Genomic DNA, 12,872 nt, shown 5'->3' with positions numbered 1-12,872 from the left:
TTGCATTCTCAACGCTTTTCGTTCTGACATCGCAGACGAGTCGATGTATTTATGGTAACTGAAGGCTCAGCAGTTTACGTAGTGGAGCCGGGGACTGGATTGCCATCCTTCCAACTGAAAGGGAGCTCAACCTTTTCCCATATCCGATAAATTAAAATTCCAGAAAAGATCGTCAGATTACAATAATGTGTAGGGATCCTGGCTGCTGCTGGTGAAGATGACCAATCAGAGCAAAATGGGCCTTTTAGAGAGAACGCTGACTCCTCATGATTTGTATAGTAACTTACAATTTTCAATAAAACAATTTGATTTCCAGAGCAGAAACAGTAAAGCATTGGTGCTGTAAAATTGTACAATGTTCAATGACTAACAGGAAGAGGACATCTGTGGTTCCATATAGTGGTTTTCCCTTATATAATGATCACTTGACCATATTGTGCAAAAGGCTCAGTGCTCGACACATAGTCTATGACTGCCCCGAAGCAGTCACATTATTAATAGCAGAAATAATTAAGAAATATATCAAACTCCAAGCATTCTGCATGCTGGGGTGAGTCAATCTTCATTAGTGCAGACAGAGTAAATGCATGTCATAGCATAATATTAAGCAATATTAATAAAAGCCAATGTATTGCATTTATGTAAATTACGCAGCAATGGCACCTATGTGCAATCAATATGGCGTCTTAAATTTGTCTCACTTGTGCTATGGAATTGTTCATGGAAAAGTCACATTGGAGCATAAGTGGTGATAGGCAAGGCTGTGAAACTTTACTCACTGCCAAAAAGTGTAGTGGAACTATCAGTGATCATCTTTCATTAAGTTACCTTTATCAGCAAAATCATGATCTATTTTCCATTATAGGATGACTGACAGTATCAATTAATGTAAATTAAACCGCAAAAAGGGTTCCCATAGAGCAGAGCTACCCGGCAAGCTGCTAAATAATTTGATTTTTTAAGTCCCAATCATGTGTATTATTTATAATGTATGTTAAAAAAAAGAAATTCACAAGCACACGAGCACAGACATTTTTGGGGGCCGGAGCTCAAACTAGAAAAAAACAAATGTAGTCAAAATACATTTTTTTAAACCATAATGAGATATATTTAATTTACATATCGACTTTTGATAACAAAATCAATGCCTGTCTAATCAAATAGGGCAGCTCAAATTATTTTATTGAATAAATAAATAAATGGCAGGCATAAAATCGTGTTTTATAACACCCTAACAATATGTCAAATAATCGTCAAACAATATTATAACATAAGACATATCTAAACTCAGCTCAGAATAAATGAAAAAAAAAATAGTGAAGGGAGCAGGATTGTTCAAGTAGCTACTTCACAGGAAGACCCTTCCTCTGTGCCATCCCTGACAAACATCAGTAAACAGCTGGACAGGCCTTAAAATTATGGATGTCATTAGTAACAAAAAGTGCAGGCTATGCGTTATGCATCGATGGTGTTTGTATGAAAATGTAAGTGTTTTCAGCAACTGTGAAGTTTAAATGCCTCCACACCCACCCTTTTTTATTTTTAGGAACCGCCAGAAACCACATAATGTTTTCAGTAGCGGTATAATTTGAAGTATTGTGATTAATTTGGCATCAGACAGCGTTGGGGATTCCACAAACACTGACATTACCTGTCTGTCTTGACGCTACGGGTCAGAAAAGTGTGGCTGCTGCTGCGGTTTGGCCTGGCGCTCAGCACTGCATGAAGGCTGGGTGTAGGAAGGAGGGGCAAGGCGGGGGCTTGTGCTGAATTCTCACAAATACTCAAATAAATTCCCGTCAAATATTTAAAAAACATTTGGGGAGAATTGATAGCACAAAGGGTAATTTCTATATTTAAGTAAAATGAACCCTTGCTATAACGTGGTACACCTTCCGTGGCTGCCCTGTTATGCAAATTTTTATGATTTTTTTTGTTTTACAGTGTATGAATGCATTGTGTTCTGTGTCCTGATTGGCTAAAGGACTGTAGACCAATGTCAATCAATCTCCTCCGTATCTGGTCTCTGTCCAGCACAGAATGAGTTTGGCTTGCCAAATTTACGTTTGCAAATTTTCTCCACGACAAAACTCACAATATCGACAAAACCTTCTGAAACACGTTGGTCTTAAAAATGTTTCTCTGCATGGATAGGTCGCCTCTAGAAATACTGCTGGAGCAGATGCATACGTGAACAACAAATTTAAAGCAATCATTGAGGTATAGGGGGATATAAGCCTGAAGAAGTTTCTAATATGGATGAGACAGGCTTGTTTTGGAAACGAATGCCCTCTCTCATCTCTATCATGCAGGAAGAAGCCAAAGCCCCAGGATTTAAGGCCAAAAAAAGACCGTTTGACACTGGTTATGTGTGGAAATGCTGTAACTGTAAATAATAAAGCTGACTACTTTGTGGAGTTCGCCTATCGCGGGTTCTTTTTGGAACGTAACCCCCGCAATAAGCAAGGGTTCACTGTATTGATGAATCAAGAACAACATTGAGCACCAGGAGAAGGGAAACTTTTTTCACTTAGGGCAAAAGGACAAGGTCTTGAGCACCACTAGGGGTCTATCTGCACGTGCCTGATGAGGAGTATAGCTCTTCCTCCCTCACCTGTCGCTGTGCACAGTGTGTCAGCTGGCTGAAACAAGAATCTCATAATTGCCTCATGTTTACAATATAGGTCAATGTGGCTGTTTGGAAATATTTCAAGTGAGTACATTCCTTCACACAACAGTTATCTAAAACTAAAGGTGGCATGATACAAGCAGCAAATCTGCTGAGCAGTGACTGTAGGCTGGCTACCCGTGGAGACAGCCTGACTTTTACCATACTAATATCTGTTTGAAATACTTCGGTCACTTTATAAAGAGCAGAAAAGTTATAATATTCTGCATGGTTTGAAAGCTTACTTGAATACTACTGCTAAATTTAGCGAGTGATCGCTCTAGATTTATGCAAAACTCAGCATAGAAATATCAAAATAATAGTCAAAAACTTTGATCTGCAACGGTCATTGTACTAATTCACTAGCAGAAGGAATAATAGGAGCTTTTCATCTCTAAATAAAATAAATTTAATCATTCTTTATACACTTTTCACCAATATTTTCTGTAAATGCCATCAATTGGGAAGTAAAGATATATTTTACTCAAGACAATGCTTTTTATGCTCATGCACTGTTATTCGGTTTTTTGCCTTTTGTCACTTGATGAATTCAAGACAGCCTATCAACAACTTGCAACACACAAACTTATAAACTCCTAAATGTTATAAAAAATTATTGAATTAAAGGGATGGAAAAAAAATAATTATTTATAATAGATGAGAACAAAATGTGAGCCATAGCTTTGTGTTTGTTTACATTTAATTTAGCAGACTTCTGGACTGCACAGAACCCAAATGTCATCCGAACAAATGATGTCGTAAGTGAAGTCCACTGATGGCCAATTGACTGCTAATGGCCAGGCGATTGATGGACAGAGTAAACTGACCGAATGTGAAAGTCAGGAACATTGCTGTTAAAATACACATAATGATGAGTAAGGAGGGAAAGGAGAAAGGGAGGAGGTGGATGAGTCAGGTTTGGAGGGAAAAGCGAGTATCCATTAGTTTTCACTAAAGCAGCCAAAGCACACAAGAAGAGAGGCGATTAAGGGATGGCTTTTAGGATTAGTGCATCATGTCTGTGATTTCCAGCAAAGTCAACATCACCTGAATCCTCTCAACTGCTTACACAAGTGCCTCTCTGATCAAGCCAAACAGCACACGTATACAAGCACATACATCTACAGAGGAGTAAGTGAGACTCCAAAACTGTGTGCTAACAAATGTCCCCTATATATGTCAGAAGAGATGAGGATGAGGAAGAGGAGGAGGTCTTACCAGGATGAAGAGGCCTTGGTTGGCCATCTTTTGGTGATCTGGGATGGTCGAGAACACAGACAACACCAAGCAGCTGAACACCAGCAGAAAACTGAAACACACATTTTTTTTCACTCATTAAGTTACTTCTGATTTTAGACTTCATGAATCACTTTGGTCAACTATTGCCACAGAAATAAAGCTTCACACATTCCCACATAATGATGCTCAAGCTCCACGGGCTGAATAAAACTCGTTAAAATGTACGGGCTTCACTCCCTGTGTGAGCAGCAGAAAAATACCGCATTGTAAATTAGTAGGAAATAAATTATTGATCCATAACGTTACACAAACACAGCGTAGTTAACAGTGACAAAGTACAAAAAAGCGTAAAAACACAGAAACAAAACATAATTCGTAGTTCGTATGATGATTTTACAGAGCAAAATGTTCCAAAACGCAAAAAGCATTTATCTAAAAAAGCATTTGGAGGCTTAACTAACAATGAGAACATCAACATTAAATAGATATGTCAGATTGTATAACCTTTGAAACATCAATCCATCCATTCACTGCTTTTATTTCCTTTTCGACAAGCGTTCCAATTCAAAATCAATTCTATGTCCTGTCTAGCCAAGATGGTGCATGTTTATCAATAATGCTGATTAATACATATGCCCTCTTTTCTAAGGATCAAGTTTTTCCACTATCTTGTGGTCAGAGAGTGAAACTCATCTGGGTCATGAACAGAGGTGGCTAATAACAAGTTACATTACTTGAGTAACTTTACTCAAGTAAAAACTTTAATTTAGGAGTACTTTTACTGCACTGTATTTTTACCTCAACTTGAGTAATATTATTTGGAAGCAACGCTACTCTTACTTGAGTGGGTACTCTACGCACATCAGTTCTTGAAAGTGGAGGTGCTTATTTGGCAGACAACATGAATTCCTGAAGATAAATTGAGTAAATTGTCTGAATCTGAGCAGCAAACCAAACGGCTTTTAAGATTATTTTAGTTAGTGCTCTGCAGAAGTATGACATGGTGATTTTGTATCTTAAAATAAACCAATAAAAATTTCTATCAATGTGAAACTGTCTTCTTTAAGAAGGTGACAACTTCAGCTTGAAATACAAAAAACACTGTTCCACTTCAGCTTCAGTGCTACAGTGAAGTAAAACAACATAAACTGTGAATAACTGGGCCTTGTGTTAAAGCTGCTCTCCAGCTGGTATAAACAGTTCATTTTTCCAGAGGCTTTCAGATGTAGGAAGTCACAGTTCGACAGATATTTCATTCAACAAAGCATGACTGCTGAGGAAAAAGTTAAGAATAAGTTATAAAAGACTTGTGAAAAGCAAAATATCTATTCTGATTTATTTTTTTTAAATGGCAAGACTGTGTTCAAATGAACAGGCGGAAAAGCTTTCCAGTTGCATTTTAGTGACAGTGTCTACAAATTTGGTTTAAAAAAGGTATAATATTATGAAAATATGAACAGAAAAGGCAAATTTCTCATTAAAATAAAAAAACTATATTTGTGTTGCACCGTTAACCTTTAATCTGAATATATTAATATTTAAAGAGAAAAAATCCCACTTTATAGTGTTACCCTGAAAAAATGTTTTCCTGCAGATAGACTGTGTAAACTGGGCGTAAGGGTGCTACTTTATTGTTACTGTACAATTTTTTTTTAAAATTTCAGGTGAGCTTGTTTAGTTCTGCAATCTTTGTCTTAAAACAATGTTAGTGGGTGCGCTTGTGGCGTAGTGGGTAGCGCGACCCATGTTTGGAGGCCATTAGTCCTCGACGTGGACTACCTGGGTTCGAATCCGACCTGCGGTCCTTTGCCGCATGTTTCTCCCCTTCTTCCACCCCTTTCCTGCCAGTCTACTGTCAATAAAAGCGAGCCGCAAAAATAACAAAAAAAATAAATCTTAGTGCTGCCCTCTTAGGGTTGAACAGTGGCTGTTGAAGTTTCCTATTGGTTAAAACGGTAAATGCTTTCGTCATCATAGCCCATTTCCAGATTTAAAAACATCTCAGTCAGACACGCCAGCCCCGCCCACAACAAGTCACACTCAGGAGTTGGAATCGAGCACTGATAGCGCTGATTGATAGTGTTTAGCATTGATTAATGCTTTGAATGTTAGTCCATCTTAGCAATAATGCTGCTAACATCACTTTACCATTTAGAAACTGAACCCATTCTGTCCTCCAGTGCCAAGCAGGGCCGGCTTCAGGCATCACTGAGTCAAAGCCTCAGGCCAGCGGTTAGAACTGAGTGCCGCTGGGCTCTCCTAGCCTCCGGTGACGAGGGCGGAGAAAAATCCTCCACCTCAAAAGACCGATCTGTGGTGAAACCAGCAGATGTCGCCCTTGTCACTCCATGTGCCGACATTTCATGTTCCACCGCTCATCCCCACACTTAGCCCTGTTTCTTGGAACCGCCCACTTGGGTGGCATTTTCTAAAATGTGTCTGTGGGCGGGGTTATGCTTTTATATCATGGTGAGTTACACTTTAAGAATTTTTTTTTTTTTTTTTTAGAATCCCTGTGCCACAATCATTGATTATAAAAATTATTTAGTGTGAGATTATATCGCTGGAGTGTCAACAATTGTAGCACCATTGATTTAGCAAAAAACAATTTCTTAAAGAAAGAATTTCTTCTCTTCAATAAATGTCTTCAAAGTAAAAATATGATTTTTCAGAAGTTTTCTGAGAGATCACGTTGGTACTTCTGTGGTGCCAATAAATGTAAAAGGAGCTGTATGTCATCCTTCCATCCATATTCATTATCTAACACTCTTATCCCAATTGGGTTGTGAGGGATGCTGGTGCCTACCTCCAGCTGTCAATGAGTGAGAGGCGGGGTTCACCCTAGACAGGTCGCCAGTCTTTCGCAGGACAACACAGAGACAAACAGGACAAACAACCATTCACACCTAAGGACTATTTATAGAGGCCAATTGACCTAACAGTCATGTTTTTGGACTGTGGGAGGAAGCCGGAGTACCCGGAGAGATCCCAGGCATGCACAGGGAGAACATGCAAACTCCATGCAGAAAGACCCAGGGCAAGGGTCGGACTCAAACCCAGGACCTTCTTGCTGCATGGCAACAGTGCTACCCACTGCAAGACAAAGAAATTTAAAATAAATATAAACAGCATTATTTTTATCAGCCATAAACAGGCAAGACAAATAAACTCAGAACACACACAAAAAAACACAATGCATCTGTAACATCTGTAATGTAAGAATAAATAGAAATCGGATGAGATAGACACAGCATTCTGTTTTTCTTTCATTTGAGAAAGAAAGTTGTAGCTTTTCAGTTATTTACTTTAAATTGGTCATTTTCGGCATATTTCGATGACTCTAAGAGTGAGTGAATATGGAGAATTTCAATGAATGTTAAAATGGAAACTAGTAAAAACTTTATTTTTCACATCCTCTACTAATCACCCCTTTGTCATCATAAACAGGGGGATGAGGACTTGGCACACAACTTCTCAGGCTGTTGGGCTGTCTGCATGGTCACAGTTTGCAGCTGATGAGAAGCCTGCGTCAAATAGAAAGACAAAGTGGACCCTCGACAGCTAGGAGGACATCGGACACCAGGCGTGAAAAAACAGACACCCCAAATTACCACAGTATATTTTCTCCGTCTGGCGAAGCATACACTGTGGAAAGTTTATCCTTCATAAATGCAATAATTAGTTTAAAACAAAAATAAAACTACTCCGAAGACTCTGTAAACAATGCATTTCGATCATTCATCAGCTGAGTAATGTGCTGACTAAACTGTCTGACTTTTTCCCCCTTCAATTAACTCAAAGCGCAACGTATGCACGTCCACGACGAGTAGATTAGGTGGTGTGTGTTGTGCAATCAGCCATGAAGGACTGCGAGTTGAAAGCCACATGAAACATGAGACTTTTACAGGGCATCAAAGAACTGCCCTTCACAGCTGGGGGGGCCCAATGTATAAAGCCTCCCAGGTTTATCTCTCTCTTTCACACGCTGTTCATCAACAGCTACACCAGGGAGACAGCCACCATGGTCCAAATAGGTTCGGACACTCACGAACATTTTCAGTGCGGGCCAGGCTAAGTAAAGTCTAAAGCCAGTAGGGTCGATGTATGGCGGCCTCGCCTCTGTCAGTCTGCCCCAGGGCAGCTGTGGCTACTGAAAAAGCTCCTCACCGTCAGGGTGTGAATGGGTGAATGACTGACTGTAGTGTGAAGCGCTTTGGGGTCGTCCGACTAGTTAAAGCGCTATAAGAGTACAAGCCATTTGCCATTTTACTATTCAGTGAAGCCAACATCGGAAATCAAACAGCCGACTGCCATGGAAACAGGCTTCTTGTAACATTTACTCAGCTTTTGCAGGAGAAAAGCTGATCTGAAAATCGTCCCTTCAAGCTGTGCAGAGAGCCTAAGAACACAGCCACGTCAGGAAGGCTGTTCCCGTGTCGTGGGATATTCAGGAAGGTCCCTTTTGATCCCAGGCTGGGATGCACAGACCAACCAGCCCAAACTGCTTTCATCCCGGCTGCCTTGTCGCTGTCGAAGGACCAGCTTAACTCTGCTTCAACTGCTCCCAACTGGATGCCCAAAGTCAACCGAACAGACAAAAAGGCTGAGGTTTGGCAGAGTTTGGCAGAGAACTTTTAAAATGGTTTACTTTTAATGTGTTTTACCAGGGTTTTTTTAAGGTTTGACCAAGGTAACAGACCTGGAGCTTATAGGCTAGCTCCCGCCAGCATTCTCCAAACCATACTTTGCTAATAAGGTATGAGTGTGTTTTTACGGTTATAACAAACGTTATATCCATAAAGGTTTGATACACCGATGGGACATTAATGTTTGTGTTGTCCGGTCCGCTCATTACGACCAAATAGAGCTTAAAAGATTTTAAATTAGCGCCAAATATCCGCTAGCATAACGCTAGTTAGCCTCTCTTAATAGCTTATGGCTACCATTGAGTAAACATATTTTCGGTTTGCTTTAAATAAAATGTTTGTCCCGCTTAGCTCCACCATTGTTCGATAGAACTACAAACATTATTACAGCATTAGTAGGGAACATTAATGTTGATTTAATGGTGTTTTGTATAACTTTAAAGGTAAACTCAAGCTAGTGTAAACAATGGCCACAGGAAGTGTCTCGACACATGTCATTTCCAGTCATCGTCTGTTTCACCCTCTAGCTTCCTAAGTTACCGAATTGAGTCTTAATTATTTCCTGGAGAAATAATCGCATTAATAAAAATCAAGTGTCCTAAAAGGTTATAGCTTTTTACTGAGCAAATCATTCTTTAAATGTTATTTACTCAAATAATGTTTGGTCTAACTCAGGATTTGCACTGTGAATGGGGTGAAACACATACCAAATGTTGTAAATTAGTTAAGCTAATTTGATTTCATTCCACATTATTTAAAATGAACTTTGGTTCTCTAATCTACAGTGAACCAGGATTCACTGAATCATTCTGATGATGGTTTTCAACTATTTTATTGGTCTTTTTGTTTCTTTTGTGTTGTCATAGTTCCTTAGCTTCTTTAATCTTAAGTTTGCTTAGTATTGTTATGGTGGTGGTAGTTATGTTTCACTAGCCTAGTAGAGAGGATTTGTTTATTGAAATATAGTGTTAATTCAGATAAACAGCATTCTATAGTGATGTTCTCTGGATGTTCATTTAATTTCTATTAATACATTCTTATTCTTGAAGAGACGTTGTCACTCATTTATTCTATATGTGTGCAGAGTTTGTTATTAAAAGAACGCTAGTGCTCGAATCATTCCTTTCAATTATTGTCCTAATATCAACTGTTAGGGCTGATATTCACTGGACAATACCTAACAGACTGAGAGTTATTTATTAAACATTAAATAACTTAAAACCGTGCGTAATGGCACAACATGTAGCATCTCAGATGTTTTATTTTACTAACTCCTTCTTTATGACAGGAACCGGGGTACAACATAGTTGGATCAATGACTTGGCTTTTATTAAACAAAATAGACAAAAGGTTCCCTGAGTTAAAAGTTATGAACAAATGTATTTTGCAAATAAATAAATAAATGCATGTGTTCATTTTTGCATTTTTTATATAAAGACTTTGAATCAGCAGTGCTTGCTTTCCTAAAAATCATTCATGTTACAAAATATTTTTTCTCATTTGAAGTTTCCAAGACATATACACATTTAAAAAGATTTAACATTTTGGTAACTTTGGTACCGTGAAAAGCTCTTCCTTAGCCAGTAAATGTTCTGCTGTTTCCATTAAACTCTGAGGGAACTCCTATTTAATATGTGAAAACTCACTGTTACTCTATTTAGAAGAATTTAAGTTAATAAAGCAATGGTAAAGGCTGCAATGACCAGGCAGGAGAAATATGAGATTTTGTAGAAAAGGCAGATTCATCTTTAGCAAGCCCTTAGGGTGTCTCTGAGGACCTATAAAAAAGACCTTGCCTTCTCGGGATGCTTTGCCTGCAGTAGCTGCTGGAACACTGCTGATGGATATGCTCTTGGATATTTCATCTTATATTAACACATTAAGATTTAAAAGATCTGATTTAGAGACTCCATTTTTGGACAAGTATGGTCTGCTGTCTTTGCACAGACAGGTCTGGTTTGTTCCTCTAGAAATGTATACAGCAGACTTCTGAGTAAAAGTAATCCATTTTGGCCATAGATATTAGATGGGAGTGCCTTAATCTTTATTTGAGCCACACAAGTCAATGTTCAGATAAACAGTAAAGAAAATCTTCCCCTCCTTTGCAGGCAAACATTAGTTGTACTGGTGCTACAGCTTCATTCTTGGGTATGTGTTTTAATTGTCAGAATCAATCAAAAGCAGCCTTCATCTTCTAAACCAATCCAATCCCAATTTATTTGTAGAGCACTTTAAAGGGGCCTAGTCACATATTTTGACCATCAAAAGAAACATATATTCATCTTCAAATAAAACAATGTACTCCAAGCATTCATCTTGATAATGATTACTTATTCTATTTGAGCCTGAACAGAACTGTGCACCGGGCGCAATCAGCAGTCATAAACATGGTGGTGCCATCTTGCAGAAGTACCAAGCAATTATCCAAAAACAAATGGCAGCAATTGATGCAGCTGCTGTAGGAGCCAGTAGACCATCCTCCAATGCCCCACAGTAAAGTGAGAACTCGGCATGGTCAAAGACCAACGCGATCTACAGAGTTAGGGTTACTTAATCTCACAACTGAGCAGGGCGTTGCTCACTCGATCGTTCTATCACAGACTTATATACGTGGACGCCTCGATGAGTGCTGAATCGCACGTTGACGGCGCCGCCATATTGGATGTGGCATAGTGGAGCAATTCGGAGTAGATGCCTCATTCATATGCTGCATGGAGTTATATGAACCGATTCACAGTACATACCAAATCCACTGGTTTTAACTTTTACAGGTAGTAATAAACATATACTTATGATCGTATTTATTCACTATAGCATTATTATAGCGTCGTATGTATGTCTGTGGGCTTGTTTACTCATTGCACGCATGTGTAATATTGTTAAATAAAAATAAACTAATATATAACAAACTATATATTAAACCAGGGTTTCCCCCAGCAAATTATATCAATTTTTTTTTTTTTGTCAGTTTAAAAGGTTTATTAAATAAAACGTGTTGCAGGATCGGAAAACAGGCTGGAGCACCCTCAGGAACCACTTCTCAGAAACCGGGAAACCAGGTTCCCGCCTGGGAGGAAAAACTCCCAGTGTAAATAAGCTAACACGCTAGGTGTTATTAGCTCAAGGCACTCTATGTTCACGGTGCACCCCTGCTTCGAGCTGCATGACGTAACTCACGGAAAGGCAACGTAAAGCTTGTAATGCGAACAGCATATCATTAGTGCCATTTGCTTCGAATCAAAGGGTGAAAACGAGCAGAAAGTAGGTGCAAAAATTGAGGTAAGGCTACAAGTAGGGCCGTGGTAATGAATGGGAGACTGAGGCCTCTGTGCAGAAATGTGTGGTCCTTTGAACCTAACACCAAAAATAAACCTTCATTATATAAGCAAATACAGTAAATTAATAAATATATAAACACAAAAAAATTGATGAGACATTAAATCCATGTGTGATGCATATGAAGAGGGAGTCATATTTCTGCTGAGGAAACATTTCCTATCCACAACCCAGTACCACCATCCACCATCAATCCCTCCCTTTCAAGGAAACGTCAATTAGGACCAAAGGATCCGTTCCACCAGATCAGCAGGAATGGTCTTCACTGCACATTAGAGGGAAATCTACTTGGCCTTGACAACATCTCGCTACGTTAAAAGATTCTTGAAAAGTAATGAGACTCATTTAAAATTTTCAAAACAGCTACTGTAAACATGAAAAACAATTAAATATATTTAAAAATAATTATTTACAAATATACTAATTTGTATGTATGCTGAACTGCAGTACAGCGTCCTTGGGTGTATTATTATAATTATTAACACATTACGAACGGGTTTAGCCGTAAAACATTCCACATTGATCAAGATCATTTTGCTCATGTTTTAGAATAAGATCTTATAAATTATATCTGTTTGTGTTGATATAAGACATAGCCATATAAGATGTTTGCGTTTAAAACAGCACTTTTAATTGTTTGTTTAGATGTCCAGTGTTATATCATTGAAGCTGGTTATAGCTGGACCCGCTGTTATTTATTAGGCTAAAATGTTTTTGGGGAATCAAGAGTTAACTTTACTGTTATCCTGGGAAAAGATTTAAATAATCTTGTTTTTAAAAAAGACATCACAAGATGGTGAAAGCAAGAAAATTAGTCTGAGATATTGTCTTTATTTTAGACCCAGTTGCATTGTTCAGGATCTTAAAGGGCTTGTTAAAAATGTAACTGTGGAATCATCTATTTAGACTACGATTTAAGCAGAATTGCTTTATTTGTGTTTTTACATGATTGTATTTTAACTTGTATGACATATTTTATTTAA

General features: G+C 38.4%; 1 protein-coding gene across 2 annotated transcripts in view; it reads right to left on the bottom strand.

The window, feature by feature from the left end:
- LOC105930440 (potassium voltage-gated channel subfamily KQT member 4) overlaps positions 1-12,872 on the bottom strand; it is a 78,537-nt gene that overhangs the window by 29,009 nt on the left and 36,656 nt on the right. For both annotated transcript variants that reach the window (XM_036145138.1, XM_012868659.3), the window contains exon 2: positions 3,887-3,977. In XM_036145138.1, coding sequence (XP_036001031.1) covers positions 3,887-3,977 — 91 coding nt within the window. The remainder of the gene's footprint in view (positions 1-3,886; positions 3,978-12,872) is intronic.

The sequence above is a fragment of the Fundulus heteroclitus genome, chromosome 13 (assembly GCF_011125445.2).
Source record: "Fundulus heteroclitus isolate FHET01 chromosome 13, MU-UCD_Fhet_4.1, whole genome shotgun sequence".
Lineage (NCBI taxonomy): Eukaryota > Metazoa > Chordata > Actinopteri > Cyprinodontiformes > Fundulidae > Fundulus > Fundulus heteroclitus.
The sequence above is the reverse complement of the archived record's forward strand: the minus strand, read 5'-3'. Positions and strand labels throughout refer to the sequence as shown.